The 27,236-nt window shown below is 41.6% G+C and overlaps 1 protein-coding gene across 3 annotated transcripts; it reads right to left on the reverse strand.

Annotated features, from left to right (window-relative positions):
- Positions 1-26,713, reverse strand: DIPK2B (divergent protein kinase domain 2B). 3 transcript variants are annotated; one of them, XM_038382782.2, is made up of 5 exons: positions 26,306-26,713; positions 16,654-16,918; positions 5,480-5,653; positions 2,167-2,455; positions 1-949 (listed from the first exon to the last, which is right to left on the reverse strand). In XM_038382782.2, exons 1-5 carry the CDS (start codon positions 26,530-26,532, stop codon positions 609-611), a joined length of 1,296 nt encoding a protein of 431 aa, XP_038238710.1. In that variant the 5' UTR covers positions 26,533-26,713; the 3' UTR covers positions 1-608. The 3 variants fall into 3 exon arrangements, with proteins under 3 accessions (XP_038238710.1, XP_043362365.1, XP_043362361.1); XM_043506430.1 differs by lacking the exon at positions 26,306-26,713 and adding an exon at positions 26,087-26,299; XM_043506426.1 differs by lacking the exon at positions 5,480-5,653.
- Between the last annotated feature and the right edge of the window lie 523 nt (positions 26,714-27,236).

Here is a 27,236-nt window from a genome sequence, read left to right on the forward strand (position 1 = left end):
AATGGGAGCTTTCAGCTCTTTAATGCTATCTATTTCCTCTTTCCATCCCAGATAACATCAAATTAATTGGCAATCATAATAGTAACATAATGGTAGCAAACCAATCAGATAGTTCAATTCAGAGAAGATAATTTTTATGGCATTAATATAGCCCCACAAGGACAGTCTTAAATGTTTCCATTCATCTCATATTATTTGTATAGTCTCTATCAGCAGGATCTGTTTATCTGCCAGTATGCTACTCCACCTAGTAGTGACCAAGATGGCTTAGTATTTAATTTTTCTTTATGGTTACCATGGAAAATTCCTCTAAGACCAAAATGCATTAATAAGTTTTATTCATCTCTTAACTCAGGTCATTCACGAAATGTGATAACACTTAAGTGAAGACTTCACATCATACCAATACCAATACCAATGTGATAAGTGTGTTTGAGTCAGATGGAAATACTGGGTGTGTTATGCTGCCTCTCTCTGTTAACCTGCTAGAAAGCCAGGGCTTCTATGAATCCTCCTTTCATCTCCATCCTGAAACCTCTTCGCTTTCTGTGAGAGCTGAGCTGTGTACACAGCACTCCAGTCTTTCCGGAAAAAGTTTCTCTCAGCTGTTAGTATTTGTCACTGTATTTGCAGTCAGGGTAGCGGTAGGCAAAATGGGAATCGCAAGATTGCAAAGATTTCAAGAGCTCTATCAACTTTCCAGCGGCATCACTGACTTCCTGGTCTGCTCTGAAGCTGTCTGCACAGAGCCTTAGGAACCTGTCTATTTTCTCCTGAACAGGTTGGAGGAATTTTCCCTTTAGGAGCTTAGGCAGAAGCTCTTGACACACCATGACGAGGCTCTGCTTCTCTCTGACTGAATTACAGTTGGGAAATGCAGATTGGCAGTCCGAAGCCAAACAGCTAAATATGTCTTTATATTCCTGTTGCCCATCAGTCATCTGGAGACCTAATAAAGGCAATAAAAACACTTGTTAGAAATGTACAAATCTTTTATAATCATACATGTTTGTAATTTTGGTAAGAAAATGTCATTTAAAATAGTGTAACCTATGTTGTTAATAACCTAGGTTAATTTAGCACCTTTCGTCCCAAAGCACTTTGTAGGATGTATGTATAGGGTCATTTTCCACACTTCTGAAATCCATCTATGTCTCTGAAAGGTTGAGGTAAAAAGAACTCAGTGCTACCCCGCAGTGTTTTATAGACAGGGGGATAAGAATAATGCATTCGATTAAAATAGCGGAAGAACTCTAGTCCAAAGTAAATATTGAGCTGAAATTTGAAGTTCCTATAGAAATTGCCGCAAGTACATAAGGCCTCAATTTTCCATTTCATCCAAAACCAGTAAGACTAAACAAGATGTGATCTGGTTGGAGCTGGACCAATAATACAAAAGATATATAACTGAATGTTTCACTAGAAGATTTTCACAAAATCAGTATACATTTGTGAATCCTTGAGAATTATTCAGATGACTGCATAAGCTGAATGAATTTTTTTTAAGTGTGGAAACAAAGAAAAAAGTGAAATGTATTAAGTTTATTAGACGAATACTATTTGCCCAGCTCTAGTTTTGGTGCTGTATTACATCACCGTTTGCTTGGTGAAAGGCAGAGCTTGAACTGAGGACAAACTGACAAAAAGGGGTTTTCTTTTGTTAATAATTCTAAAGTCAATGGGATAAAATGGCCTGGAAGGATCTAAATATTTGGCCAAATATTTAAAACTCTGATAGGCCTGTAAAGTTTCTGTCTGGGAATCACAAAAAATTAATTTGCAGTTTTTAAAGAAAGAAGTGGAAGCTGTTGAATATTAGCATTCAAATACTGCTGTGTCTACTGTCGCTAGTCACAGATATTACCAGTACGTAGCTGGGTAGTGACAAAAACTGTTCCAATGCTCTTTAATCGTAGTGTTAATCACAGCACCATTTACAGTACCAGTGAAAGGTATGTAACATTCTGAATATTGATCTAAGCATTGCAGGAACTGGTTCTGGTTTTATTGGCAGTAAATATCTCCTCTTGACCTTTTAATTATCCAATTTACTGAGCAATTTTTGATGTTTTAAATAAAACTAGCATAGCAGGTGAAAGATTTTTTTTCTCCTGCTTTGCTAAATCCTCCTATGACAGATGCTTATTCAGAGATCATACTGAGTACCTTCCTGCTTGTCAATGATTCCCAGTGTGCTGGCATCCCGGATGAACAGAAGCCCATTGTTAAAAATGCCAAATGTGCCAGCATCAACATGGACGAAATAAAAGAAATAGTTCATGTCATTATTCCTCATGGAATTGACAATAGAGAGGAGCTGGAGAGCCAGATCTGCTGCCACCTCAGGAGGAGAGCTGTAGAACTCCTTTAAAGGCCTGGTGCTGGCAGTGACAATGAGTCGGCCACAGGACCCCAAATACTTTGGAAATGGCCATCCCTCCGCTTCTGGGAAAATCTGTGGGAAGAGAAGAAAAATAATGGATCTAGTCACTGAAAATACTGAGGTACGTATGTGGTGTTACACACATACAGAGTCTCCAGGAATAAATATGCAGTAAAGTAAGTGTGTGTGTGTGTGTGTGTGTGTGTGTGAGAGAGAGAGAGAGAGAGAGAGAGAGAGAGAGAGAGATAGTATTTGTATGGTTTCAGATGGGTGGTGTGCATGAGAGAGGCCAGTGAATGGAAAATGAAAGTGTTTTTGGGTGGTGCACTGTCTATTGCTGCATTGGCAAGCTCTGCTGTGAGGGCTCTGATTGCATTAAAGGATTATTGGATTCTTTAAGAAATTGTGTTCTCATGATTTTTATCAGGAATCTTGCAATTTTGGGGGTTTTCTTAAAGCCCCCAAATGGTGGAATTGTGTTACTACCTGAAAGTTGACTCACTCTTTTTTTTTTTTTTTTTTTTTTTTAAGAAAAGTTTCTAGCCCTGATGGCAGCAAAGAAATATCTCAAGATAACTAAAAATAACCCTACATTTATTATTCTTAAATATCTCATAAGTGTGACGCCAGTGTAATGATTTTTTGGGGGGAGGCGGGTCTGTTTCTATATTTTTGAACATTTGGGATTGACAACACTGTGGTCTCATCATAGCGTTGCCAAGTTTTGTTATAATTAGTGTTTCTTCTTAAAACGCCAGCTCCTGGAGTCATGGGAATAGGTGAGGTCCCTTGGTCATCACTTTTTAAAAATAGTTCCTAGCACTCATGGTTTAATAGAAAAGCATGAAAATATGACGCCAGTGCACTTTAAAGACTAAACACTGAGAAGCAAATAACAAGAACCCAAAATGTATTATTTTTTTAATCATGACTTTTGGGGCTGCCTAATGATTTTTGAATATGTGGACTTTGGACGGCAATACCAGATATATGTCTGATATTAGAATATATACTCTGCACGTGTGTGCATGTACACACATACAATGCTCCTGAGAAAAATAGCAATTGCAGCACTATTTGATAAACAGTGGAAGCCTACAATATATTTATCATGCACCTTTGGCCATATTACTTCACCTCTGCCTGCTAATCCATCTTCCATCCCCCAGACAACTTCCACCATTCCAAAGCCCTGAGCTGTTTCAAACCGCTGCTCTTGTTCTTTTAAATCAATCTGCTGCAAAATCAGTTTGCTGCTGTTTTTCTGTTTTTCATCCCCCAGCGTGGAGTTACTCTCCTAAAATTACCTGGAACTGAGGCCCAGGGATAGGCATGGACCAGCTAAAATTTTTTGTGTCATGAATGTGAAGTCTGAGATCTCATGACCCAGAAGTTTTATACCATTAGGAAAGGGAAACTCAGAATGCTCTGAAAAGGCCAAGATAATGATATACTTTAAAGTCATGACATTTTTAGGCATAGAAAAGGGATTTTTAGGTTATTTTTGGGTGGCTCCTGCTGAGCCCCATGCAGTTGAAGCCATGGTAATTCAGGTAAGGGGCAGAAATAGTTAACAGTTTTCAAAAATCTCTAAACCATTTATAAAATACTTTTCTGTAGCATCCCCAGAATAAATGGCTATGTGATATAGCATAAAGATTCTGTCTGCATTCATGAGGATGGACTCCCCTCTTGCAAGCAATGCAGTTATCATACCACATCACATCAAGAGGGAATCTCTCTTTCTTAACCTCACAAAGCCAAAGGTTTTGGTTAGATGATTACTTTTCAAAAGTAACTTTCTTTTAGGCTCCCTAATGCATTCTGAAACAGGCACTGCAGAGACAGAACTTCTACTTTTGATTAAGCAGACGTCCTGATATGCCAGTTCTGTGTTCCTGAGCATTATTAAAGGCGGCCGTTCCCTCTTCTGGAAAAACATTTAGGAAATGAAATCGACCCAGAAAGATTTAATTTTTCTTTTGTCAAGTGTTTTTTTAGCTACTAAATTTTGAAGTGGATTAATAAGCTTTGTCAAGATAAAAGCTTACCCTAAATGCTCCCTAGCGTACACCGTCATAGTGACCTAGCAGGTTGAGGTAAGCAGATCTCCATGATGACATAAGCGAAGTTTGCTGAGAATGTCAAAGAGATGATCTGAACAGAGGCCACTGGCAGAGTGAAGCACAAGACAAGTGTCTGCTAGTGACCAGGAGCCAGATTTCAAAAGAACTTGGCACCCATCCAACAGCTCCCAGGTGGCAGCAGAGTTTCAAAAGTGCCCAATATCTGGCACCTCCCACTGAGAGCAATAGGAGCAGATGGGTACTGAGCATATTTGAAAATCTGGTCCTGGAGATCAGCCTCAAACCTGCAGTCTACCCAGATTCTAGATGTCACTTTTGGGCATGAGTGAGAGTGTGGGACAATGCTGGGAGGGTGTATGGGATCTGAGACAACTGACAAAGATGGGGAGTCAAAAAATAACTTGTCCTGGGAAGGGTGCTGTAGGAAAAGGGACAATATAGGGGTTGATATGAGTTGGCCATGAGGAATAGGAAAGAAGTGGACAGTGCCGTGGAGGGGGATTAGAGGTTCCCTCTGAAATGGCTCTTAGGAAGAGGAAAGAGGATGATGCTAATCCAGTCAGCCCAAATGTAGCACTGAATTTTGGTTCAGTCCTAGTGTGCCTGATGCACACTAGTGTGCCTGGTCTCTGTTTAGATGATAAATTATTTGTGATTTAATGCAATATATTAACAAGACAAATGGAACCCACTGGAATTTTGTTGTTTTCTTGCATTCCAATCCATATAGGTTCTGATTGTTAGAGGTGTTGAGCCCCTGCAGCTTTCTCTGCCTTCAAAGGGAGCTTCAAGAGCTCCACACCTACACAAATCGGGCCCAGGTACTTCAGAGCTGGCTTAATTTTTAAGCCTCAGTGAGGTGCAAGGAACAGTAGTGGTTCATAAAGCTTAGCAGGATAGTCAAGTACCTGCTGCATGTCCTGAGCAACTGGAGAACATCATACGCACTATTCGCAGAGGGGCTTGAGATTGGTTGCAGGATATTTCATCCTAGGGAGAGGCACCGTACCTGTAACAGGATGGGATGTGCATTCACTGACAGCGTGTAGAGGAGGCGTAGTTTGTCCCGGTCTGTGAGGTGACCCATGTAGATACTGCCAGCATCTGGCACCTCAGCATAGCGGCGTACTATTCTGTCTAAGAGCCGCTGGGAGGGACAGCGCAGCATTGGACTAGGTAGCCCCTGGTAAGAAAGAACGAAGATACTTGGGATGACTATACTTGGCACCTGCAAGTTTGTACTAGGCTGAAATATGATGATCTGCTCTACATGCTGTTTGATAACTTGGCCAGCAGGTTTGTATCAGATCCCCGTAACAGCTACCTTTTTATAAAGGGTTCCTCTCAATTACTGTTAGCAATATGGAGCAGTTTAGGGATATTCTACAGTAGATTCTTCTTTAAACCCTGAACTACCTTGGGTATAGTCCCATGTTTCAGACTTTCCCTAAAATATGTATTCATGCAGGTATCTCAAAACGGCACACTGTTTCTGAAACAACCAATCCAACCAGGAGGTCTCGCTCCTATCTGCCTCTCTGTCAGTATATTGAACTAATTTTGCTACTCTGGTCTGTGCCCCTCCATGCAAATCTCTGGAGTGGGTGTTGTTCATTCACTTGTACTCTCCATCTTTCTGGAGCCCTCTCCCTTCAGTGAGTCACTTCCTTCTTTCAAAGAGCATCTTCCAAGCACATCCGTGTTCAACTTAGCCTATGGCTGATCTTTTTCTATGATATTATTCACTAGGGATGCTAGATAAAATGTAAAAAGAAAAGGAGTACTTGTGGCACCTTAGAGACTAACAAATTTATTTGAGCATAAGCTTTCGTGAGCTACAGCTCACTTCATCGGATGCATTTCGAAAGCTTATGCTCAAATAAATTTGTTAGTCTTTAAGGTGCCACAAGTACTCCTTTTCTTTTTGTGAATACAGACTAACACGGCTGCTACTCTGAAACCTGTCATTAGATAAAATGTAAAACTCCTATATACATATTGTATGTAGGTGCCTGTATAGGATGTGCCTGTATATTACCTTTCTGATAAGGTTTACATATAGATTTAAATAATTTACATATAGGTTTAATGTCTTGCTTATACTTTCTTGTAGATACCAGCAACAAATGATTCTCAGGTTTATGGATTCATCACACTGTAAGTTGCATTTTCTGTATTTGAATATCTGAGTTATGAAAGTGCATAAAAATCTGCAGCTGGTATAAATAGCAATGTTTATTTACACTGATGTACTTTGACATCACTTAATTTTTAAAATACATGCACTTTACTTGGTCAGTTATGGAGAAATGACACAGAGAATTAACTCTGACAGTGTCTAAATGTTACTAGTCCTCTTACGTTTCTCTCTTCCAGAACAGCATTAGCAAGAAGATATTTATTCTTTGTCTAACACAAAACTAAGCAGAAAAATGGCAAATTCTGTCTTACAGTTCTCTGACATGTTGTTGCTGACTTTGAGTCACTTTTCCTTTGGAAAAGGAGTGGGGGGGGGGAGGGGGAAGAGCCAAGCAGAATTGTGTTAAATGGTTGATAAGTGGTGACAAGTTCTCTTGCAGCTGAGAGTGTATGCAAATATTTGCAGTCAAAGTTAGAAAGCCCTGCTGCCTACAGGAGTTTGTAATGCAAACGTCAAGACCCATAACTACATGCTGTAGGAGCAGAAAAGGTAATACTTCAAAGCAATTAAAAAATGTAATTTCCAACTTCATAGCTCATCCTATTATATGAACTTGGTGAGGTGATCACACTGTTCACTTGCTATGGAATTATTTTGGGGATTTCCTAATTAAAATTATGGCTGGCACTTTTTCCAGTACAAAGATCAGAATGCTGTAGCTGTGTCATTCACACTGTTCAGCAGGGAGCAGATAAGTGAATCTGAAATATAAGTCAGGATGAACATGCAGGAGTATCCAATGTATGTTTGTCATTAATTTGGGAGCCAGAACACACCCAGTTAAGTTAAATGATCTTCAGCCTGTGCTCATTCATACTTTCTGACTTGAGCCCAGTTCTATTTATGGCATGGAAACAGAATGAAGAAGATTAAGGCTGGAAGCTTAATAGGTGAAGTCCCTGTTTCCCACATTTATATCAACAATTAATACAACTTCTTAATATTTTAATTACTTACCAAAGACCTTGGTCCAGCAAAGCACTATTCATGTAAAGAGGCTCCATGAGTTTCAATAGGTATACTCACATGCTTAAAGTTTAGCACATCTTAAGTGCTTCACTGGAGTGGGGTCAACATTTTTAGGGGGAAAGAACAGTGCCATCTCTGCGGCTGAAAAGAGAGCCAATTTAAAAATTAAAATCTAACCTTGTAAAATTGTCAGACAAAATCCACTGACTGGACACATACCTGAAGATCTTGCCATTCAAAGCACTGGAGATAATTGGTTTATCTACAGAATGTCTTAAGTCCCTTGCAATGTCTTCTCACCCTGGAAACTGGGGCTATGTCTATACTACAGCCTATGTTGGCATAAATTATGGCGCTCGGGGTGTGAAAAACCACCTCCCTGAGCGACATAAATTATGCTGACATAAGTGCTCCTGTGTACAGCAGTATATAGGCAGGAGAGCTTCTCCCACCGACACAGCTTCTGCTGCTCGCGGAGGTGGTTGTATTATGCTGATGGGAGAGCTCTCTCCTGTTGGCACAGAGCATCTACATGAGATGCTCGGCAGTGGCACAGCTGTATTGCTGTACATATAGACGTAGTCTTAGACATACCAACTCATTTGACAGCATGTTTGGCGCTGAGTCGCAATGCTTCTCATTTAGTTTGGTTTAAAAAAAATCACACGTTTATGTGTCTAATAATGGACTGACCCAGCTATATCCACTTTCACTCAAATGGAATTTTTTTCTAGTCCATGACGTGCAGCGGAATACAAATTGGTGTGTGTGTGTGTGTGTGTGCTTATTTGTGCAAACACACTCAAAGCTCTTCCTGACACGGAAGAGACCTCTGCAGCACAACTGTCCTGTCTTTATACTACCACAATCACAAAGTACTGCCAAACAGTCAAGGAAGGGATAAACTCAATCCTGAATCATTGCCATCTGCGGTTCACACTAAGGATTGACTGCTATGTATATTATGTGAATTAATACAATCAGAAATTAATCCAGGCTGCAAAAAATTTGAATCTGGATTTCAAACCACCCATAGGTTTTGGGTATTTGAATCTGAGGGTTCGGTTCAGCCCATGACAGAGATAGAGGTTTATTGCAAAAATCAGGATCTTGTTCCAGCTTCAGATTCCAGCATTATCCTTCTCCACTTAAAGTTCAGGTCTGTTCAGACCTGGAGGTTTGGTTCAGGCACATCTCTAGCAACAAGGCAATAAGTCAAAAAGAGATGGGTCTGGGAGATGGCTATGGATCACAAATACTTTCCTACAAAGGAGCAGGCATCATATGAATGAAATACTTGCTGACATTTAATGAGCAAAGTGAGGCTTTAAATCTTGCTTCTCAGGGGCCAGATACCCAAAGGTGGTGGTTATGTGGTGGGAGCTGGACTATCGGCCTGATTAACAGCTTCACATTGTAACTTATATGTGCAAAATGGGCAAGTTGAAAAACTCGAGGGTTTTTTCTTGTACCTTGATATTTTTCACATCTTTGTGCCTCAAACCTTTTCTTAGCTGTTCTTCGTTGTTAGAATTAGAAATTTGCCCTGCAGGAGATCTCTGCTGAAACTAGCCTACCTTTTTATTGTTCACCTCACATCGGAAAAAAAACAAGCAGCACGTGATGTGAACTCTGACGCTGAAAGCAATGAACTGTGGAGCTTGAAACACAGACAAAACAGCATGTCGCTATTACTACTGTATAGGCTAATACGTGCAATCCAGTGATGCACACAAACAGAGAGTTAAATCAAGGTTGTCTCTGGGGCAAGCATGATTTCAGTACTGAAGCATTTGTAGCTTGCAATAAAGATTTTCACTGGCAGATGAAATAATCATTGTGGCAGGCAGCCCAATTGATAGTTGGGTCAGGTTGGGCAGTCAGTGAAAAGAATCAAAATGACAGACCATGAAATAATGGTTTTCACAAGTATGTTAAGGTTTGTCATAATTTTCTGTTCTGTAAAAGAAAATTATTTAAGCCCAGTAGTTTCTGTCAGATCTCTTGTATATCCTAAGCTACAGGGAGGCTGGTGCAGCCACCAGCTTAGTGACCATAGTTTGATGGGAAATACTGCTACCTTGACTACATCAATAGAACCCTGAGCATGACCAGAAATGCCAATCACTGAATAGTTCTTGTATTAAGTATTTTCAGTTGTTTATCATCTCATGAAACAAACCATTTGCCCCCAACATGGATTTGCACTGCAAATACCATACCATTGAAATCACAGCTCAGAGGGGACACACCTCTGGAGCTCTTGCTGTTTAAATCTCAGGAGGGGGTATCTGAGAGAGCTCCAACCTTCTACAGCTGAACAGGTCAGAGAAATGCACAGAAAACCCCTGTCATTCATTTTACAGTGGGACTAAACCAGAAAACCTGGCTCTGAATTTCAAACACCACACATTTTGGGGATGTTTGGTTCCAGGTTTTTGGTTCAGCCCGTTATAAAGAGTGGCCATTTGCAAAATTTGGATCCACATTTGGATTTTAGGGAAGGTATTGGTTTGGGCTCACCTTTACTGAGAATTAAAAGTGAGGGGGAAAACAACTGCACTTCTAAAGGGGACCAAGTTTATATTCCATTAAAACTCAGTGATATCAGTTCATGCTATTCTGCTTCACTTTCAGATTCAAAGATGCATGCAGCTGTGAAAGCTGCAATCCTAGATCAGTGTGTAAGGTGTGTTTTGTTGATTGCAGAGTACTGTGCCCTGCTTTGACTGATAGAACTAGAAAGGTTTGAAAACTTGTTGAAATGTGCTCACTGAGTTTGTTCTTGAGTTTGAATGATGCCCTGGCCTTGGCACCAGCAATTTGGCTCTCAGGCATGAGGGAGCCTACATAAATTCAGCATTCCCAAATGTGCACAGAGGAAATCCTAGACTATAGGAGAAAGTAGGCTGCAATGCTGGGGGTGGAGGGGGAGGCCTCGAACAGAATTCACCATGTATTGGGATTTTGCTTTGTGTGACGTGTGTTTATGACACAGTCCAGCCCAACTGAAAGTGGGTTTCAGAGGAAGTGTGGGAGGAGCGAGGGGGCTTTATGTAGTGGCAAGGGCCTTTGATCAGACAGGATCCCCAGGGAGAGGAGTAGAAGTTGGATAATGAAACATCTCTATAGCAGGTCTCAGGAAGAATTTCTCCATTTTGACACATATAGGTTTCCTGAGTTCAATAGATAGATAGATATTTTAAGCACATCCATTTGTTTGGCCATTGATTTAAAGTAATTCTGCCCCACTCTCATGATAGTGCCCAATTTTATACACAACCTCCCATGAAACTTGCTCACCAGATGGGTGTCACCAGCTTGCCCTGCTCTACTATTGGTTTTCCCACCTCGGCACCAGTAAAACACTCCACACTGCCATCTTGTGGAGAGAGAGTGCTTTAATGCATATGGGAAACAATTCATGGTAGGATTTCAAAAGAGACATTCATGTAAAGCAGCTTATGAGAAAATGTGAACTTTAGATCAGGAATATTTTTGAACACTTGCTGTAACCTCCAGTTACTTTTCCTTCTCCTCTTTTATACGACTATTAGATGAAGTACAATATATCTTCCAAAAAGTGAGTAGCCTTTTCCCAAAGATGTTCTGTTCTGTCCCAGGTTTATTTTATCTTCCAGCTCAAATGTGCTCATTTGTCTAGCTGCCGGCTCTGAGAGTCACACTGGGCTCCCTCCACCTTGCTGCCAGTAATAAAGGTTCTGCTGAACCTATTAGCCCCACAGTGATACCTGGTTTCAGAGTAGCAGCTGTGTTAGTCTGTATTCACAAAAAGAAAAGGAGTACTTGTGGCACCTTAGAGACTAACAAATTTATTTGAGCATAAGCTTTCGTGAGCTACAGCCCACTTCATCGGATGCATTTGGTGGAAAAAACAGAGGAGAGATTTATATACACACACAGAGAACATGAAACAATGGGTTTATCATACACACTGTAAGGAGAGTGATCACTTAAGATAAGCCATCACCAGCAGCAGGGGGGGGAAAGGAGGAAAACCTTTCATGGTGACAAGCAAGGTAGGCTAATTTCAGCAGTTAACAAGAATATCAGAGGAACAGTGGGGGGTGAGGTGGGGGGGAGAAATACCATGGGGAAATAGTTTTACTTTGTGTAATGACTCATCCATTCCCAGTCTCTATTCAAGCCTAAGACAGCCCCCCAATCTGAAGCAAATACTCACCAGCAACCACACACCACACAACAGAACCACTAACCCAGGAACCTATCCTTGCAACAAAGCCCGTTGCCAACTCTGTCCACGTATCTATTCAGGGGATACCATCATAGGGCCTAATCACATCAGCCACACTATCAGAGGCTCGTTCACCTGCGCATCTACCAATGTGATATATGCCATCATGTGCCAGCAATGCCCCTCTGCCATGTACATTGGCCAAACTGGACAGTCTCTACGTAAAAGAATGAATGGACACAAATCAGATGTCTAGAATTATAACATTCAAAAACCAGTCGGAGATCACTTCAATCTCTCCGGTCACTCGATTACAGACCTGAGGGTGGCTATCCTTCAACAAAAAAAACTTCAAAACAGACTCCAACGAGAGACTGCTGAATTGGAATTAATTTGCAAACTGGATACAATTAACTTAGGCTTGAATAGAGACTGGGAATGGATGAGTCATTACACAAAGTAAAACTATTTCCCCATGGTATTTCTCCCCCCCCCCCCCCCCGTTCCTCTGATATTCTTGTTAACTGCTGGAATTAGCCTACCTTGCTTGTCACCATGAAAGGTTTTCCTCCTTCCCTCCCCCCCCCGCCCGCTGCTGGTGATGGCTCATCTTAAGTGATCACTCTCCTTACAGTGTGTATGATAAACCCATTGTTTCATGTTCTCTGTGTGTGTATATAAATCTCTCCTCTGTTTTTTCCACCAAATGCATCCGATGAAGTGGGCTGTAGCTCACGAAAGCTTATGCTCAAATAAATTTGTTAGTCTCTAAGGTGCCACAAGTACTCCTTTTCTTTTAGTGATACCTGGGTAACTCTTGTGCTGTCAGTGGTTTGCACAGATGCCCCGATCGCAATTTAGTCAACAACCCTGTTACTGATGATGTCTGTGGATTTACAGCTCACTCAGTCTCAGCTGTGCTTGCTCTGCAGGTTAGCAGGAGTAAAAAGCAGCAGAAACTCCTTATTGCTAGGAGTCAGCAGAGCTGAGTGAATGTGCCCAGGGAACGGATCTGGTGGGATACAGCTGACATTTTTATGAGGTTCCTTTTCAAAGCAGATCCCCACTTTACAGAGTGACCTTTCTAGAACACACACTCAGCTGAATGATCCTCCTTCCATCCCAGCCACCAGCCCGCTCCTTTCCCTCCTTTTTTAGCAGTCACTACAACCTTTTGCTCAGGGGGGTGGGCAGTGTCGATCTCTTGTCTGAAAGCCGTCCTCGGCAAAAGGCAGCACCCTGCCCCTTGGCTGGAGTGGGAACGGCGCCTTCCTCACGCACTCTGCAGCAGGTGCTCAGAGCTCAGTGCTTCTCCAAAACTGGTTTGTTTAAAACCCGCTCCCGCCTTTTCTGCTGCCTGGTTATCAGCTTGCACCATAGGCTTTTTATCTCTCTCATCTCCTCCCTCTCCCTAGTGGCAGTAACCACCCGTTGGCTTCCCTGAAGCTGAGACTGACACACCTGTCTCGCCTCGCTTACCCTGTGACATTTAAGGATTCCAATAAAAAGGCCAGCAAACTTCCTCTTGCATGACACATGTTGCTATAGATGGTCTAGAGATTAAGAAATAGGAATCCTAATCCGGTGCCTCTGGGCTCCTTCCAGGCCCATGGAGTGAGTCCTGCAGTGCCCTGGTGACAGGACTCATGTGCTCTGTCTCCGAGGGAATCTTGGGTGGCCCCTCAGTGTAGTGCTTCCTTCTCATGCACCCACAGTGTGCATTGGGATCAGCTGAGAAGGCAGGTGTTCCCTGGCCCTCTGGGAGGGAGGGAGTTAGTAGTGGTGACAGACAGAGAATGACAGAGAATGGTACTGTCCTCACCAAGGGCTGCTGCATGCTATAAATCCCCTCTCTAGGAGTGGGGGGAAGGCTAAGCTTTCAGAGGAAAGAAACAACTGAAAAGTGCAGTTTTTAAAAAAGCCTAGTCATTTATTCAGTGACAAAGGGAACCGATAAATAATCATTGTAGCAGGGTTCAGTATTGGCAACTTTCTTAAAGCCCCAGCTCCTAGAATCAAGTGATTACATGAGAATCTCAACTTTCATTGGAGAAAACAAAGTTTCTAACCTTCATGGTTGCACAGAAAAGCTTGAAAATGTGTTCCTTAAAGCTCAAACCTGGGGAGGTTTAAAAAAACATTATTAATAATTATTTATTTATTTTATTTTGAAATCTCAGGATTTTGGGGGGCTTGACTCATGATTTTTGAATGTATGAGGTTTGCCATATTGGGGTGTTCAACAAGTAGATGGCTCAGACAGGATCCCAGTTTGGATTACAGATCAAAGCTTGAACCTATTTCTCTAAGGGGTTATATCTGATCCCTGAATTAAAGCATCCCAAACGGTGGGAAGATTCAGATTTTGAGCCCTTGCAATTAGGTATCTTTGGATCTGGACTTTAGATTCTGCTCCATTATGGGCCAAGTCACAGGCTGGAGAATAGAGACTTGTAAGATCAGCATATTTCTTAAAAGTTTGCTGCACATCTGTTCCCTGCTCACTTTTCGTAGTCCCGGGGTTGTCCCAACCCTCCTTCACTTTAAAAACAATCCTAGTTTTAAAGTCTTAGTTGGTTCATTCTACCTCTCCTCCCTGGGGTTTAATCTTGTTCTCTCCCACCATTCTCCAAGAGCACTTCCTGGCAATCATTTCCGGTGGGATGCTTCCTAAGGGGTTGACGGACCAGTAGTGATCAGCAGAGAAGGCAGAATGGAACTGAAGGAGCTTTGTAAAAAGCTGCCAGTTCTAGTCTTGATCATTACAAAAGAAAGTTAAAATAGATTGGCTTGGATTCATAGATTCATAGATACTAAGGTCAGAAGGGACCATTCTGATCATCTAGTCCGACCTCCTGAACAGCGCAGGCCACAGAATCTCACCCACCCACTCTTATGAAAAACCTCACCCATGTCTGAGCTATTGAAGTCCTTAAATCATGGTTTAAAGACTTCAAGGAGCAGAGAAGCCTCCCTCAAGTCAACCATGCCCCATGCTACAGAGGAAGGCGAAAAACCTCCAGGGCCTTTCCAATCTGCCCTGGAGGAAAATTCCTTCCTGACCCCAAATATGGCAATCAGCTAAACCCTGAGCATATGGGCAAGATTCACCAGCCAGATACTATAGAAAATTCTTTCCTGGGTAACTCAGATCCCATCCATCTAATATCCCATCTCAGGGGATTTGGCCTATTTACCCTGAATATTTAAAGATCAATTACTTACCAAAATCCCATTATCCCATCATACCATCTCCTCCATAAACTTATCAAGTAGAATCTTAAAACCAGATAAATCTTTTGCCCCCACTGCTTCCCTTGGAAGGCTATTCCAAAACTTCACTCCTCTGATGGTTTAAAAACCTTCGTCTGATTTCAAGTCTAAACTTCCTGGTGGCCAGTTTATACCCATTTGTTCTTGTGTCCACATTGGTGCTGAGCTGAAATAATTCCTCTCCCTCTCCTGTATTTATCCCTCTGATATATTTATAGAGAGCAATCTCAACCTTCTTTTAGTTAGGCAAAACAAGCCAAGCTCCTTAAGTCTCCTTTCATAAGACAAGTTTTCCATTCCTCGGATCATCCTAGTAGCCCTTCTCTGTACCTGCTCCAGTTTGAATTCATCCTTTTTAAACATGGGAGACCAGAACTGCACACAGTATTCTAGGTGAGGTCTCACCAGTGCCTTGTATAATGGTACTAAAACCTCCTTATCCCTACTGGAAATGCCTCTCTTGATGCATCCCAAAACCGCATTAGCTTTTTTCACAACCATATCACATTGGCAGCTCATAGTCATCCTATGATCAACCAATACTCCAAGGTCCTTCTCCTCTTCCGTTACTTCTAATTGATGCGTCCCCAACTTATAACTAAAATTCTTGTTGTTAATCCCTAAATGCATAACCTTACACTTCTCACTATTAAATTTCATCCTATTACTATTACTCCAGTTTACAAAGTCATCCAGATCCTCCTGTATAATATCCCGATCCTTCTCCGAATTGGCAGTACCTCCCAGCTTTGTATCATCTGCAAACTTTATTAGCACACTCCCACTTTTTGTGCCAAGGTCAGTAATAAAAAGATTAAATAAGATTGGTCCCAAAACCGATCCCTGAGGAACTCCACTGGTAACCTCCCTCCAGCCTGACAGTTCGCCTTTCAGTAGGACCCGTTGCAGTCTCCCCTTTAACCAATTCCTTATCCACCTTTTGATCTTCATATTGATCCCCATCTTCTCCAATTTAACTAATAATTCCCCATGTAGCACGGTATCAAATGCCTTACTGAAATCTAGGTAAATTAGATCCACTGCATTTCCTTTATCTAAAAAATCTGTTACCTTTTCAAAAAAGGAGATTAGGTTGGTTTGGCATGATCTACCTTTAGCAAAACCATGTTGTATTTTGTCCCATTTACCATTGACTTCAATGTCCTTAACTAATTTCTCCTTCAAAATTTTATTAGCACACTCCCACTTTTATAATAATATCAGAGGATATTAACCTCTGATTCATTTTTATGTGAGAATCATCCATGTGGCGCTGAAGACATTTTCCCCCTCTTCTTGTGTCCCCACTACAGTGCTCTGAGAGCATCAAAATCTTATTTCTTGTGGAGCCCTGCAAGCTTAGAGCTTAGGCAGCTCCAGTGAGTCACAGTCCTTGATTCTTTATGAAGTTTAAAAAATAAACAAATGAAGCAATCAGAGATTCCCCCCAGACTCTGTTACAGGAGGTAACTGCAGTAGCTGCCAACTTGGTGTGCTCCTCATTAACAGGATCTTGCCTACTCACCTGCACGAGGTCTGGTGTGAGGCGCTTTGCTTTCAGCCACTTTTGGAATCTCTCTGTCTTCCTCAAGACATGCTCGATGCTGCAGCTCTTTGTCTTGGAAAGGGAAACACAGATTCTCTTGTCAGCTTGGTCATGCTGGTATTTGGTGGTTAACCTGGAGATCTCAACCAGCCTCCAGCTTTTGGCATCGTCTGTGTAGTTCCCGGAGTAACTGGGAAAGTAGTCGGGAGGCAGTTTTAAATGAGAAGCGAGCCAGTTGTCAAACCTGCCAAAGCAAAGCAAGTTCCCAGAGGAGATTCTGTTAATAAGCCACATGGACAATTCAAGCACAATTGGCAGTATTCTTATTTAAACTCCAGGGGCTAGAAAAAGGATTTGATCATTTCTAAAATGTTTCAAATTGCAGAGGGGAATGGTGAAAAGGACACTAGCAAGTTTAGGAGGCTCCACATTTGTTCTAGGACTTCTCTCTCCCCACTCCCCAGACCTGTTGGCAAACCTTATGTAAATTTGTGTGTGTGTGTGTGTGTGTGTGTGTGTGTGTTGTGTTTTTGTTGAACAACAAAAACTCAACCCAGTAGCCTTGTATTTAGGAGAAGCCCTACGCTAACAAAAGTTTGCATGTTCAATGAAGAAAAACACTTTTGGTAACTAAACAGATTCTCATTTCGTGCTTACAGTTGATAGTTACAAACAGTTGAGGAAAATGAGAGTTGTTATAGTGCTAGAAATTGGGTAGTAGCCCTTTAAATAGTTTAGTAGCACTCTAGTAGCCACCCTGTCCTGTAATGCAGAAGCCACCAGAGCCCTGCCAGAGTACATGTTTAGCTAGGCATATTTAGCTAGGCCTGGTATGGTTTTGTGTAGTTAGTAAACACTGTTATTTGGAACCCAGCTGGAGCCTTGTAGTTTCATCCTCTTGTAATGCTGTGCAGAGAACATAGATGCTACTAGAGTGTATGGTGCTGCTGTGGAAAACAAAAGTAAAACTCTAGAGTCTCAAGGTACCTGTGGAAGAACACGTAGGTCTGTAAGTTTCTCTCACTCGTCCAGTGGTGTTGGTCCCAGGAATATGAGAGACACAAGGCGGGTGAGGTAATACCTGTTACTGGACCAACTTCTGTTGGTGAGAGAGACAAGCTTTTGAGCTGACACAGAGCTCTTCTTCAGGGCTGGCCCAGATCTCTACTATCCCCTCTATTAAAACTGCTACAGGAGCTTTAATTTGTTCTGCAAAGGCAGCATAGACCTTTCTTTAATATCTCATTGGAAGGATTCACTGTATCAGCCCCTTGTAGTATTGCACTTTAGGGCCAAACTTTCAAAGATGTGTACCCCAGTGCCATGGGTGCATGTGTAAAACATCTGTTGCACACGGCTAATTAGACCCCTTACTAGTGCTGTGGGTGTGTGTATACGCAAATATCTGATTTACATGTCTAATTGTGTTATGTGCATTATTAAGCGCCACATATCTTTGATGTCAGTTTTGGATATGAACCCAAATCTGAGTTTAGGTTGTGAACGTACAATCACTTGTCCACGAATCAGTGGTGTTGTCAGTTAATTGCTTTTTTGTGGACTTCCTGCATTATCGCTGCATCACCAATGTTTCGCTGTTGTCTCATCACTACAATTCCTAGGGGAGTAGTGGTTGTCACTGCTGGTAGCAGAATGGATATGTCCCAGTTCCATTCCAGATATTCCTATGGTTGTGATACCATAATGATCAGCCATGCTGCAGAGTATGGTGATTTTGTAAAGTGAACAAATACCCGCTGAGGACTGAAATGTGTTTTTCCATCCAGAAGAAAAGTGCATTAAACAGCACCAATTGGTTCCTATTTGAATTGCTAATGAACTTTCTTTGCGCCCCTGGTTTTTGCCCCCCAAATCACTGTGATGGTGCATGTGAAAACGGATAGTGCAGAGGATTCCCCAGTGGCCGTGAGCCATGCTGTGCAGGGTGGAGCGAACAAAATCCTCAGCAGATGCCATGGTGAGGCGCTGTAGCTGGAGAAAAGGATTAGGCAGCAGAGCTGGTCAAAACTCCATTTTTGTTGTGTGGGAAATTCTGACATTTTGACCTTTTCTTTTCATCCTGAAATGGAAAGAAAAAGTCAAAATTTCCCACAAAAAACATTCTGAAATGTTGGGTTGGAAATACAGAAATGTTCTTATTGAAATCACCCGGTGCATGGTTGAAGCATTTCATTTTTACTATTCTTCTGTGAGTTTTTTTTATTTTTGCTGAATGAGTGTTTTCCGACGGAAACCTGTTCCATTGAAAAATTCCAACCAGATCTATTCTACTCCCTGCTCTGGGCAGCTGGTTTTCTGCAATGAGCCTATGGGTCACCCAAGAAAAATGGACAGCCAGAAGAAGGCGGAGCCATGGTAAATGGCTGGCTTCACCACCCTCAAATGAGGAAAACCTTCTGAAAAATTAACATTGCTTTGGACAGAATTAATACATACTGAGCCTTGGGAGTCTGTACAGGGCACAGCTGGAGTCTGGTGGCCTATGACACTGGCTGCTGATCCTGCTGTGCTCTCATAGCTAGGGCACGGTGCCTCATGGGAGTGCAAAGGGGAATCCTTTCACAAAGTTGGACAGGAGTTGGAGGACTGGGTGCCTGACCTCCCCACTTCTTTGGGGGCAGGGAAGTGGGGGGAAATGTTCTGGGTATTCAGCTTCAGTGTAGCCATGGAGATTTTTCACTAACTTGTTCCCATCCACACAATATTGCACAGGAGGGGAGCATATGGGCCATGTAATTAGATTCTGAAGATTTTTCTTCTATCAGCCCCCTCAGCCCTGCCCACACACACATTTTATATGTAATAATTTAGGGGCACAGCTGAATATTTTGCAAGTAACACACTTGAATAATGTGGCGTGAACTCTAACTTTTTGCTAGCCTAATGTCAAACGTGCGGTGCCAATAAAAATTTCCTAATTATAATCGTCCCTGAGAGCATTGGAAAGCATTTCCTAATTGCATCGCCACATAAGTTAATGTTAATAATTTGAAGCTAAAATAGGATTGGCAAGAGTCTCCATTGAGGGTTGGGTGAAATAGATGAAATGACGTTAACAAAATAAAGTAAGTTTGAAAGCTACAGTGGAAACCTTTTTGACTTTGTCAGGAAAACAGCACAGAGAAATAATGAGGGAATTAATCAGCTTGCCTTTGCTCTAGGATCCTACTTCAAATATTAGTATATTTAATGCATTCCTGGTTGGTGATTTCTAGAGGTGAGAGAATAATTTGCCGCATAAAGAATTATACAGAATATTAGCCTTTTTCTCCAGTAAAATTCCTTCATTTTATCTGTTTCAAGCAGTGTCATCGTCCCTCCCTGCCCCTGGCAAAATAAAGTTTTGTTTTTGTACAAACTTTCATAAGAACTCATTTAAGTTGAGAACATAGGACGGGAAGGGACCTTCTGGGCCACTGAGTCCAGTCCCCTGCTGCTACAGGCGTACAATCACAGCCATCAAGCTCCATTTTAACACTACTTAATTTGGAGTTTGTGAATACTCACAAAGCAAAGCACCGCTCACCAGGAATGGTTCCATTCAAGATGTGCAATTCAGACTGGGGCACTGCTAGTGAGATTGGAGGCTTTTAGCCCTTGGCTTCATGCATGTTCACCTGGAGTGTGTTGGTGCTGTATTGTAGAACCACAGGGTAGAAGGGAGCACAAGGGTGATCTAGTCTAACCCCATGCCAAGATGTAGGATTTGTTGGGTCTAAACCATCCAAGACAGATGACTATCCCTATCCAGCCTCCTTTTGAAAACCTCCAGTGAAGGAGCTTCCACAAGCTCCCTAGGCAGTCTGTTCCATTGGCCTACTGTTCTGACAGTTAGTAAGTTTTTCCTGAGATTCAATCTAAATTTGCTATGCTATAGTTTGAACCCACTGCCTCTTGTCCTGTCCTCTGCGGCAAGAGCGAACAGCTTTTCTCCACCTTTTTTATGGCAGCCTTTCAAGTATTTGAAGACTGCTATCATGTCCCTTCTTTAATCCCCTCTTTTCCCAACTAAACATACCCAGTTCCTTCAGCCTTTGCTCACATGGCTTGCATTCCATCCCTTGGATCATCTTTGTCATTTACCTCTGGATCCTTTCCAGTTTCTCTACATCCTTTCTTTATATTGGTGACCAAAATTGGACACAGCACTCCAGCTGAGGCCTAACCAGCGCCGAGTAGAGTGGTACTATCACCGTTCATGACTTGCATGTTATGCCTCTGTTAATGCAACCTAAAACTGCATTTGCTTTTTTTTTGCAACAGCATCATATTATGGACTCACGTTGAGGTTGTGATCCACCACAGCTCTCAGATCCTTCTCCAAGTCAGTTATCCCTCATTCTGTCCTTGTGCATTTGGTTTTTCTTCCCTAAGTGTAGCACCTTACATTTGTCTTTGTTGAATTTCATTGTTTTCTATAGCCCAGTTCTCCAATTTATCAACATCCCTCTGAATTTTAGCTCTATCCTTCAAAATGTTGGCAACTTCTTCCCCCGTCCCACGGCTTTGTGTCTTCTGCAAATTTGATCAGTGAGCTCTCTATTCCTACACCCAGGTCATTAAAGAACACCATACTCAGAACATGTCCCTGTGGGACCTCAATTGAGACCTCCCTCCAATCTGACATTATTCCATTAATAGTTACTCTTTGTTTGTGGTTGTTTAACCAATTATGTATCCACTTAACAGTAGTTCCGCTGAGCCCGCACTTCTCCAGCTCGCTTATCAGAATGTCATGTGGGACTCCGTCAAAAGCCTTGCTTAAGTTCAGGTATGTTATGTTATTGCATGCCCCATATCCAAAAAACCAGTTACCCTGTTGAAAAAGGAAATCAAGCTGGCTTGTTCTTAGTAAATCCATGCTAGCTGCTAATGATTACCCCTTCATCCTCCTGGTACTTGCACACTGAATATCTTATACATTGCTCTAGTAGCTTCCTGGTTATTGAAATCTGGCTGACTGTAGTTTATAGTTTCTGGCTCCTCCTTTCCCCCATTTTTAAAGATGGGCACTACGTTAGCCCTTCTCCAGTCTTCTGGGACCTCTCCTGTCATTCATGAGTTTGCAAATATTATTTACAGTGGCTATGAGATTTCTTCAGCTAGTTCCTTCAGTACTCTCGGGTAAGTAGAATTAGGCCCCCAGACTTGAATTCATTCAAATTGGTCAGAAGACCTCTGACATTTCTTACTTATCTCAATCTGCATCCTTTCCCCTTTATTATCTATAGTAACTAGATGAGTCATCTGGTCACATGTTTTTTGTAAGAAGACTGAAGCAAAGCAGGTATTGAACGGCTCTGCCTTCCTATCATCTTCTGTTACCAGATCACCTTCTCCACTGAGCAGCAGACCCACACTATCCCTGATCTTTCTTTTTTGTCTGATGTATTTGAAGAACTCCTTCTTGTCTCTAATGTTCCTTGCCAACTGTAACTCATTCTTTGCCTTGGTTTTCCTGATTTTGTCCCGACATGTTTCAGAGTAGCAGCCGTGTTAGTCTGTATCCGCAAAAAGAAAAGTAGGACTTGTGGCACCTTAGAGACTAACACATTTATTTGAGCATAAGCTTTCGTGAGCTACAGCTCACTTCATCGGATGCATTTGGTGGAAAATACAGTGGGGAGATTTATATACACACAGAGAACATGAAACAATGGGTTTTGTCATACACACTGTAAGGAGAGTGATCACTTAAGAAGAGCCATCACCAGCAGCGGGGGGTAAGGGGGGAGGAGGAAAACCTTTCATGGTGACAAGCAAGATAGGCCATTTCCAGCAGTTAACAAGAACATCTGAGGAACAGTGGGGGGTGAGGTGGGGGGGAAAAATAACATGGGGAAATAGTTTTACTTTGTGTAATGACCCATCCACTCCCAGTCTCTATTCAAGCCTAAGTTAATTGTGTCCAGTTTGCAAATTAATTCCAATTCAGCAGTCTCTCGTTGGAGTCTGTTTTTGAAGTTTTTTTGTTGAAAGATAGCCACCCTCAGGTCTGTAATCGAGTGACCGGAGAGATTGAAGTGTTCTCCGACTGGTTTTTGAATGTTATAATGTCCCTACCTTGTCAAATGTCAAGGCTTACACAATCACGAGCCTTTCGTCACAGCTCCTCAGCTGTGGTTAGTTTAACACAAGATTCTAACCAGAGGCATACTTAGACAGGTTAGCATTAGAGGTGGAGTTTGGCTGAAACTTGAGTGTTCTAAACCCTTATGCTTGTAGGACTTGAGGTTCAAGGCAATGTGGAGTCTAAACTTGGTCTATGTTAGGGATTTTTGTCAAATATGAAATCAAATCTACATCTGTATCTCAAATCCCCAATCAATACGCAGCCCCATTGTGTGAGGTACTGCACAAACTCAGAAGGACATAAGCCCTGCCTCACACAGTACACAATACATGCTAACATAGCCACAATTGGCAGTAATTTTTTAAAAATTTTGAGCTCATGTGTGCTTTGTGATTTGAATAATTCAAATATGCATATGCATTGGACCTGGTGCCCAAAGGATCATACAGCTATAGTCAAATGGCTGCCTCTTCAACTGAGCAATATACAGGTGCATGAAGTCCAATACTGATCATTAGTTTGAGTATGAATGAATGAAAGGTTCCTCAGCAAATCTTAAGGCATAGTAACACAATTCTGGGGAATCTGACTTTGTTTTAAGTACTCCTGTATTTGGCATCATATATAGCCAGCACACTGATGGCATAATATACTTTCCAGTTATAAAGTTTCATCAGTGCATGGGGCCACAATAATAACGTGCTTTTTTATAATCCCTTTCTGCTGAGGATCTGAAAGTGCTTTTCAAACTAATTAAGCCTTTCAACATACTTGGCAGGCAGGGATTAGTACCTTCATTACAGACAGATACATTTAGGCAAAGCTAGGTTAAGTGACTAGCACAAGACCAAGCCATGAGTCAGTAGCAGTGCTGGAAAGAAAACTCAGGCATCCTGTTTCCCATCCTCACACACAGATCACATTTCCTTGATGGTTAATCCAGCATGCAGGCAGGCAGTAGCTCCCCAGACTGATGGAAAAAATGAACTAAGCATGCTGTAACTGAAATACATACATTGCTTAGCTGATGATGCTGTATAACTTATATATGGGGATGCGGGGGGTGAGATTTTCAAAAGCACCTAGAAGATTTAGGAGCACAAGTCCCATTGACAGTCTCCCCTATTTCTCTTAAGAATAGCATTCCTGTGTTGGGAATTAGTTACAGGACTGGATTGCAGTTAGTTGTTCAAAAAACCTTGTGTCTAGGAAGCCAAGTAGAGTGGCAGTGTTAACCACTGCAGAAAAAACAATGTTTAAAGCTAATCGGAGTTTTACATTTAAATGTTTATTCTTTTCAAAATGCTCCCAGCACAAACATGTCTTGTTACCACTTTGCAGCACTGAATTGAACAAACTGTAACTACCCCAGAGAATTTAGTAATTTTTGCTTCACTACTTTTAATGAGACAAACCCCCACTTGGCAAGCCAGCAATGAACTCCTCTTTTAAAGAATATACACCACATTACTTATAGATTTACAGAGGGCTCATGGGAAAAGAGCTCTGACATTATGGAGCCTCTGTATATTTCTCAAAGGCAAAGTGGATAGTGAAAATGCCAGTTACAACTCTACTTGGGTGTGCCTCTGTGCTAGACTTTTCAGGAGGAAAGGGTGTGAGCACATTGCCAATCCTCTACTCCTATTACTACGAATAACCCAGAGGAGTAAAGCCAATGTATAGAACTTCTTTGGCAGGCTACACAGCTGAGCAATCTTGTACTAAGGTATCAGCTGGGTTGTCACACAAATATCTAGAGCTTACGCATGCTTAACCTGCTACAGGCAGTGCTGGTCTTAAAAAGGGTGCATGGGGAACTGTTCAGGCCCCTCATACCAACATTCTCTGTCCCCTGGGGTTGTGGAGGGGTGATTACTAATACTCCACCCCAATGGCTGCAGAGTGCCAATGCTATTACTGGCACATAGATTTAGAGTGTGGGTGCTGGTGGTGGCCGGTGAGCTGCAGGCAATCAGACTAGATGATCTGGTGGTCCCTTCCGGCCTTAAACGCCATGGCTGTATGTGTGGCAGAGGCAGAGCAGTCTCCATGTGATCATCCAGCCTTAGCACCGGATTAATTATCTGTGCACCTGCAGGTTAGAGTGCTCCTAGTTCATTTTAAGACTGTTGGTGTTATCCTAGGGGGCCAGATCCTCAGCTGATGCAAATCACTGTTACTTAATTGAAATCAGTGTGGCTATGCTGATTTATACGAGCTGTGGATCTAGCCATATGCTTTTTGGGGCAGGGACTAGACTTCATTTGTCAACTGCCTACCACAATGAGGCATGGTCCTTGCTGGGGCTGCTTTGCCCTACTTTAGTACAAATAATTGGACAGTAAGGCTCCTTTCTGCTACTCTTGCATTGAGTAGTACTTTATTCTGCTTGTGGGCCCATTGACTTGCTGTAGGGGCTAGTCAATGTAGGAATGCCAGAATGATTAGGATTGTAAGCTCTTCAGGGCAGGGACCATCTTTTTGTTATGTGTTCAAACAGCACCTTTCACAGTGGGGCTTTTCACCATTACCACAGGGCAAATAATAATCCTCAATGATCCTATAGAATTGCTAAACCTGTCTGAGAAAAATCCTTATGGTTTTACTATAGCACATTTTATATAATAGCTTAAAGATAAAAACAGTAATTTGTCTAGCATTACTACACTTATTACTGTATTAAAACTACAATTTTACTACAATAATTTCCTCCATGCCTGGGGCTCTTAGATCTATAAAAGAGAGAGTGCTTATAAATCATAATAAAAACAATAAACCTTTCCCCTGTAAATCTCTGGTTTTCCCCTCCTCCTCTACCATAGTAACATTTTTTCCTAGTGTCATATGGTGTGTGATGCTTTTGAGTCTGAAAATTGTAAAATCAATCTAATAACTGCTTGGGTGCATGTTTAATTCATCTAGACATATGTGTAATATCTGCAGTTGTCCTCAAGTTCTTAATGAAAACTCCAGATGCAATTGGCTCTTTGTATCTGATGTGCAAAAGTACCTGTTGTCTTTGTGCTTGCAGATTTATATTTTGGTTGAACTTAACTAACAGGTGCATGAAATTCTATATAATTAATGTGGTACATATGGTGCTAACGTTTCAAAAATGTAGCTCTTAATGTTTATGCCATGTTTACAGTGACTCAATTCAGTCTATCAGTAGCTTAAATTTGTAAAGACAAATTCTCTTTGGTCAGCTGCTTAGCAGAAAATAATTCCATAGACAGCTAAGTAAACTGGCATACTATTCTCTTGAATTGGTTCAATGCCAATTTAGCAGCAGAAAGTTAATGTTTAAAAATGTAATTTACTTTAAAAATCATATTCAGGGCTCAAATCTGGTGGTGATTTTGTCATCTTAAAAATACTAATCTACATTATTTATAATAACTTGACACTGTAATGGAAACCTGGGGATAAGTTACATTTTGAGTTCTTTTTCACTAAAGTACTTAGAAATGTTAACAGTCACTTTTCATGTTACTATGCAGAATGTTTTCAAAATTATTGTGCTGAGTTTCTGACCTTATTTCTTCTTTAAAGAATTTCTTGCAAATCGATGTTCCGATGCAGGCATTACATTTATCGAGTCCCAGGAAAGTCCGTCCAAAACTGTAGCTGGGTTTGACATGGGGCACAGAAGAAGGAAAAACTGTTGCTTCTAAGAAAGGACTCCAGCTAAGGGTCAAAAACTGAAGCAGTATCAATAAACCAAGAACATTAGAGCAAAGGTAACACATCCAGAGCCCCATCAGTGGTACCTGCAAGCTCTGCCTTTTTTGATGCTATCCTACTCTCCACTTTTTGTGCTTTAGATGATCTCAGTTTGCAATTGAGAGTCCTTAAACACTGAGAGAGGGTCTTGGTCCATGAGAGCCAGAAACTGTCCTCATCCTGCCAGCTGGTTGGTGGTTCTATAAGTTTGTGTTCTGGGAGGGAAAGAATATGGGTGGGGGGTGGGGTAAGGAAATGCATGGAGGATGCAGATAACTTGGGTTGCCATAGTTACCTTTCCTCTGCTTGGTGCAGCTGTTTCAGGCCCTGATGCCCCACCCATCATCACATTAGAAAATAACAACAAGAAGTTCTCATCTGTACATTATGCAGACAAATGAAGGATATCCGTAGCACAAGCGTAGGGCATACAAAGGACGCTTACATCGGAACTGCCTCAGCAGGAACAACAGAGCACCAGAGGCATGAATTTTAACATGAACAAAAAGTTTAAACATTATGTTTTGTTAGTTGAGTTTGTGTACATGGGAAAGGCACACGTCAAAGGCCATTGCTGAGCTCTAGATTGTGTCATTTCTTACACATCCGCTTTGCTCACCTCTCCCCTTCTAACCGTGGAACTTGAATGGTGGTTGAAAAGAAGAATTGCTCTTTTATTGTTTCTCAGTAATTGAAAATCTGCAACCTGGTAATCTTGTAAAAGACACAAACTGTCCTAGAA

This window comes from Dermochelys coriacea, chromosome 1 (assembly GCF_009764565.3).
Source record: "Dermochelys coriacea isolate rDerCor1 chromosome 1, rDerCor1.pri.v4, whole genome shotgun sequence".
Lineage (NCBI taxonomy): Eukaryota > Metazoa > Chordata > Testudines > Dermochelyidae > Dermochelys > Dermochelys coriacea.

What these genes read in the sequence shown, in the direction of transcription:
- DIPK2B (XM_038382782.2), bottom strand. Translation starts at nt 26,532, where the DNA reads ATGGGGCTCTGGATGTGTTACCTTTGCTCTAATGTTCTTGGTTTATTG. An exon ending in TCACACCAGACCTCGTGCAG is followed by an intron (nt 5,654 to 16,653) that starts GTGAGTAGGCAA and finishes CTTTCTTACCAG; the next exon opens with GGGCTACCTAGTCCAATGCT. An exon ending in AATCATTGACAAGCAGGAAG is followed by an intron (nt 950 to 2,166) that starts GTACTCAGTATG and finishes TGCCTTTATTAG; the next exon opens with GTCTCCAGATGACTGATGGG.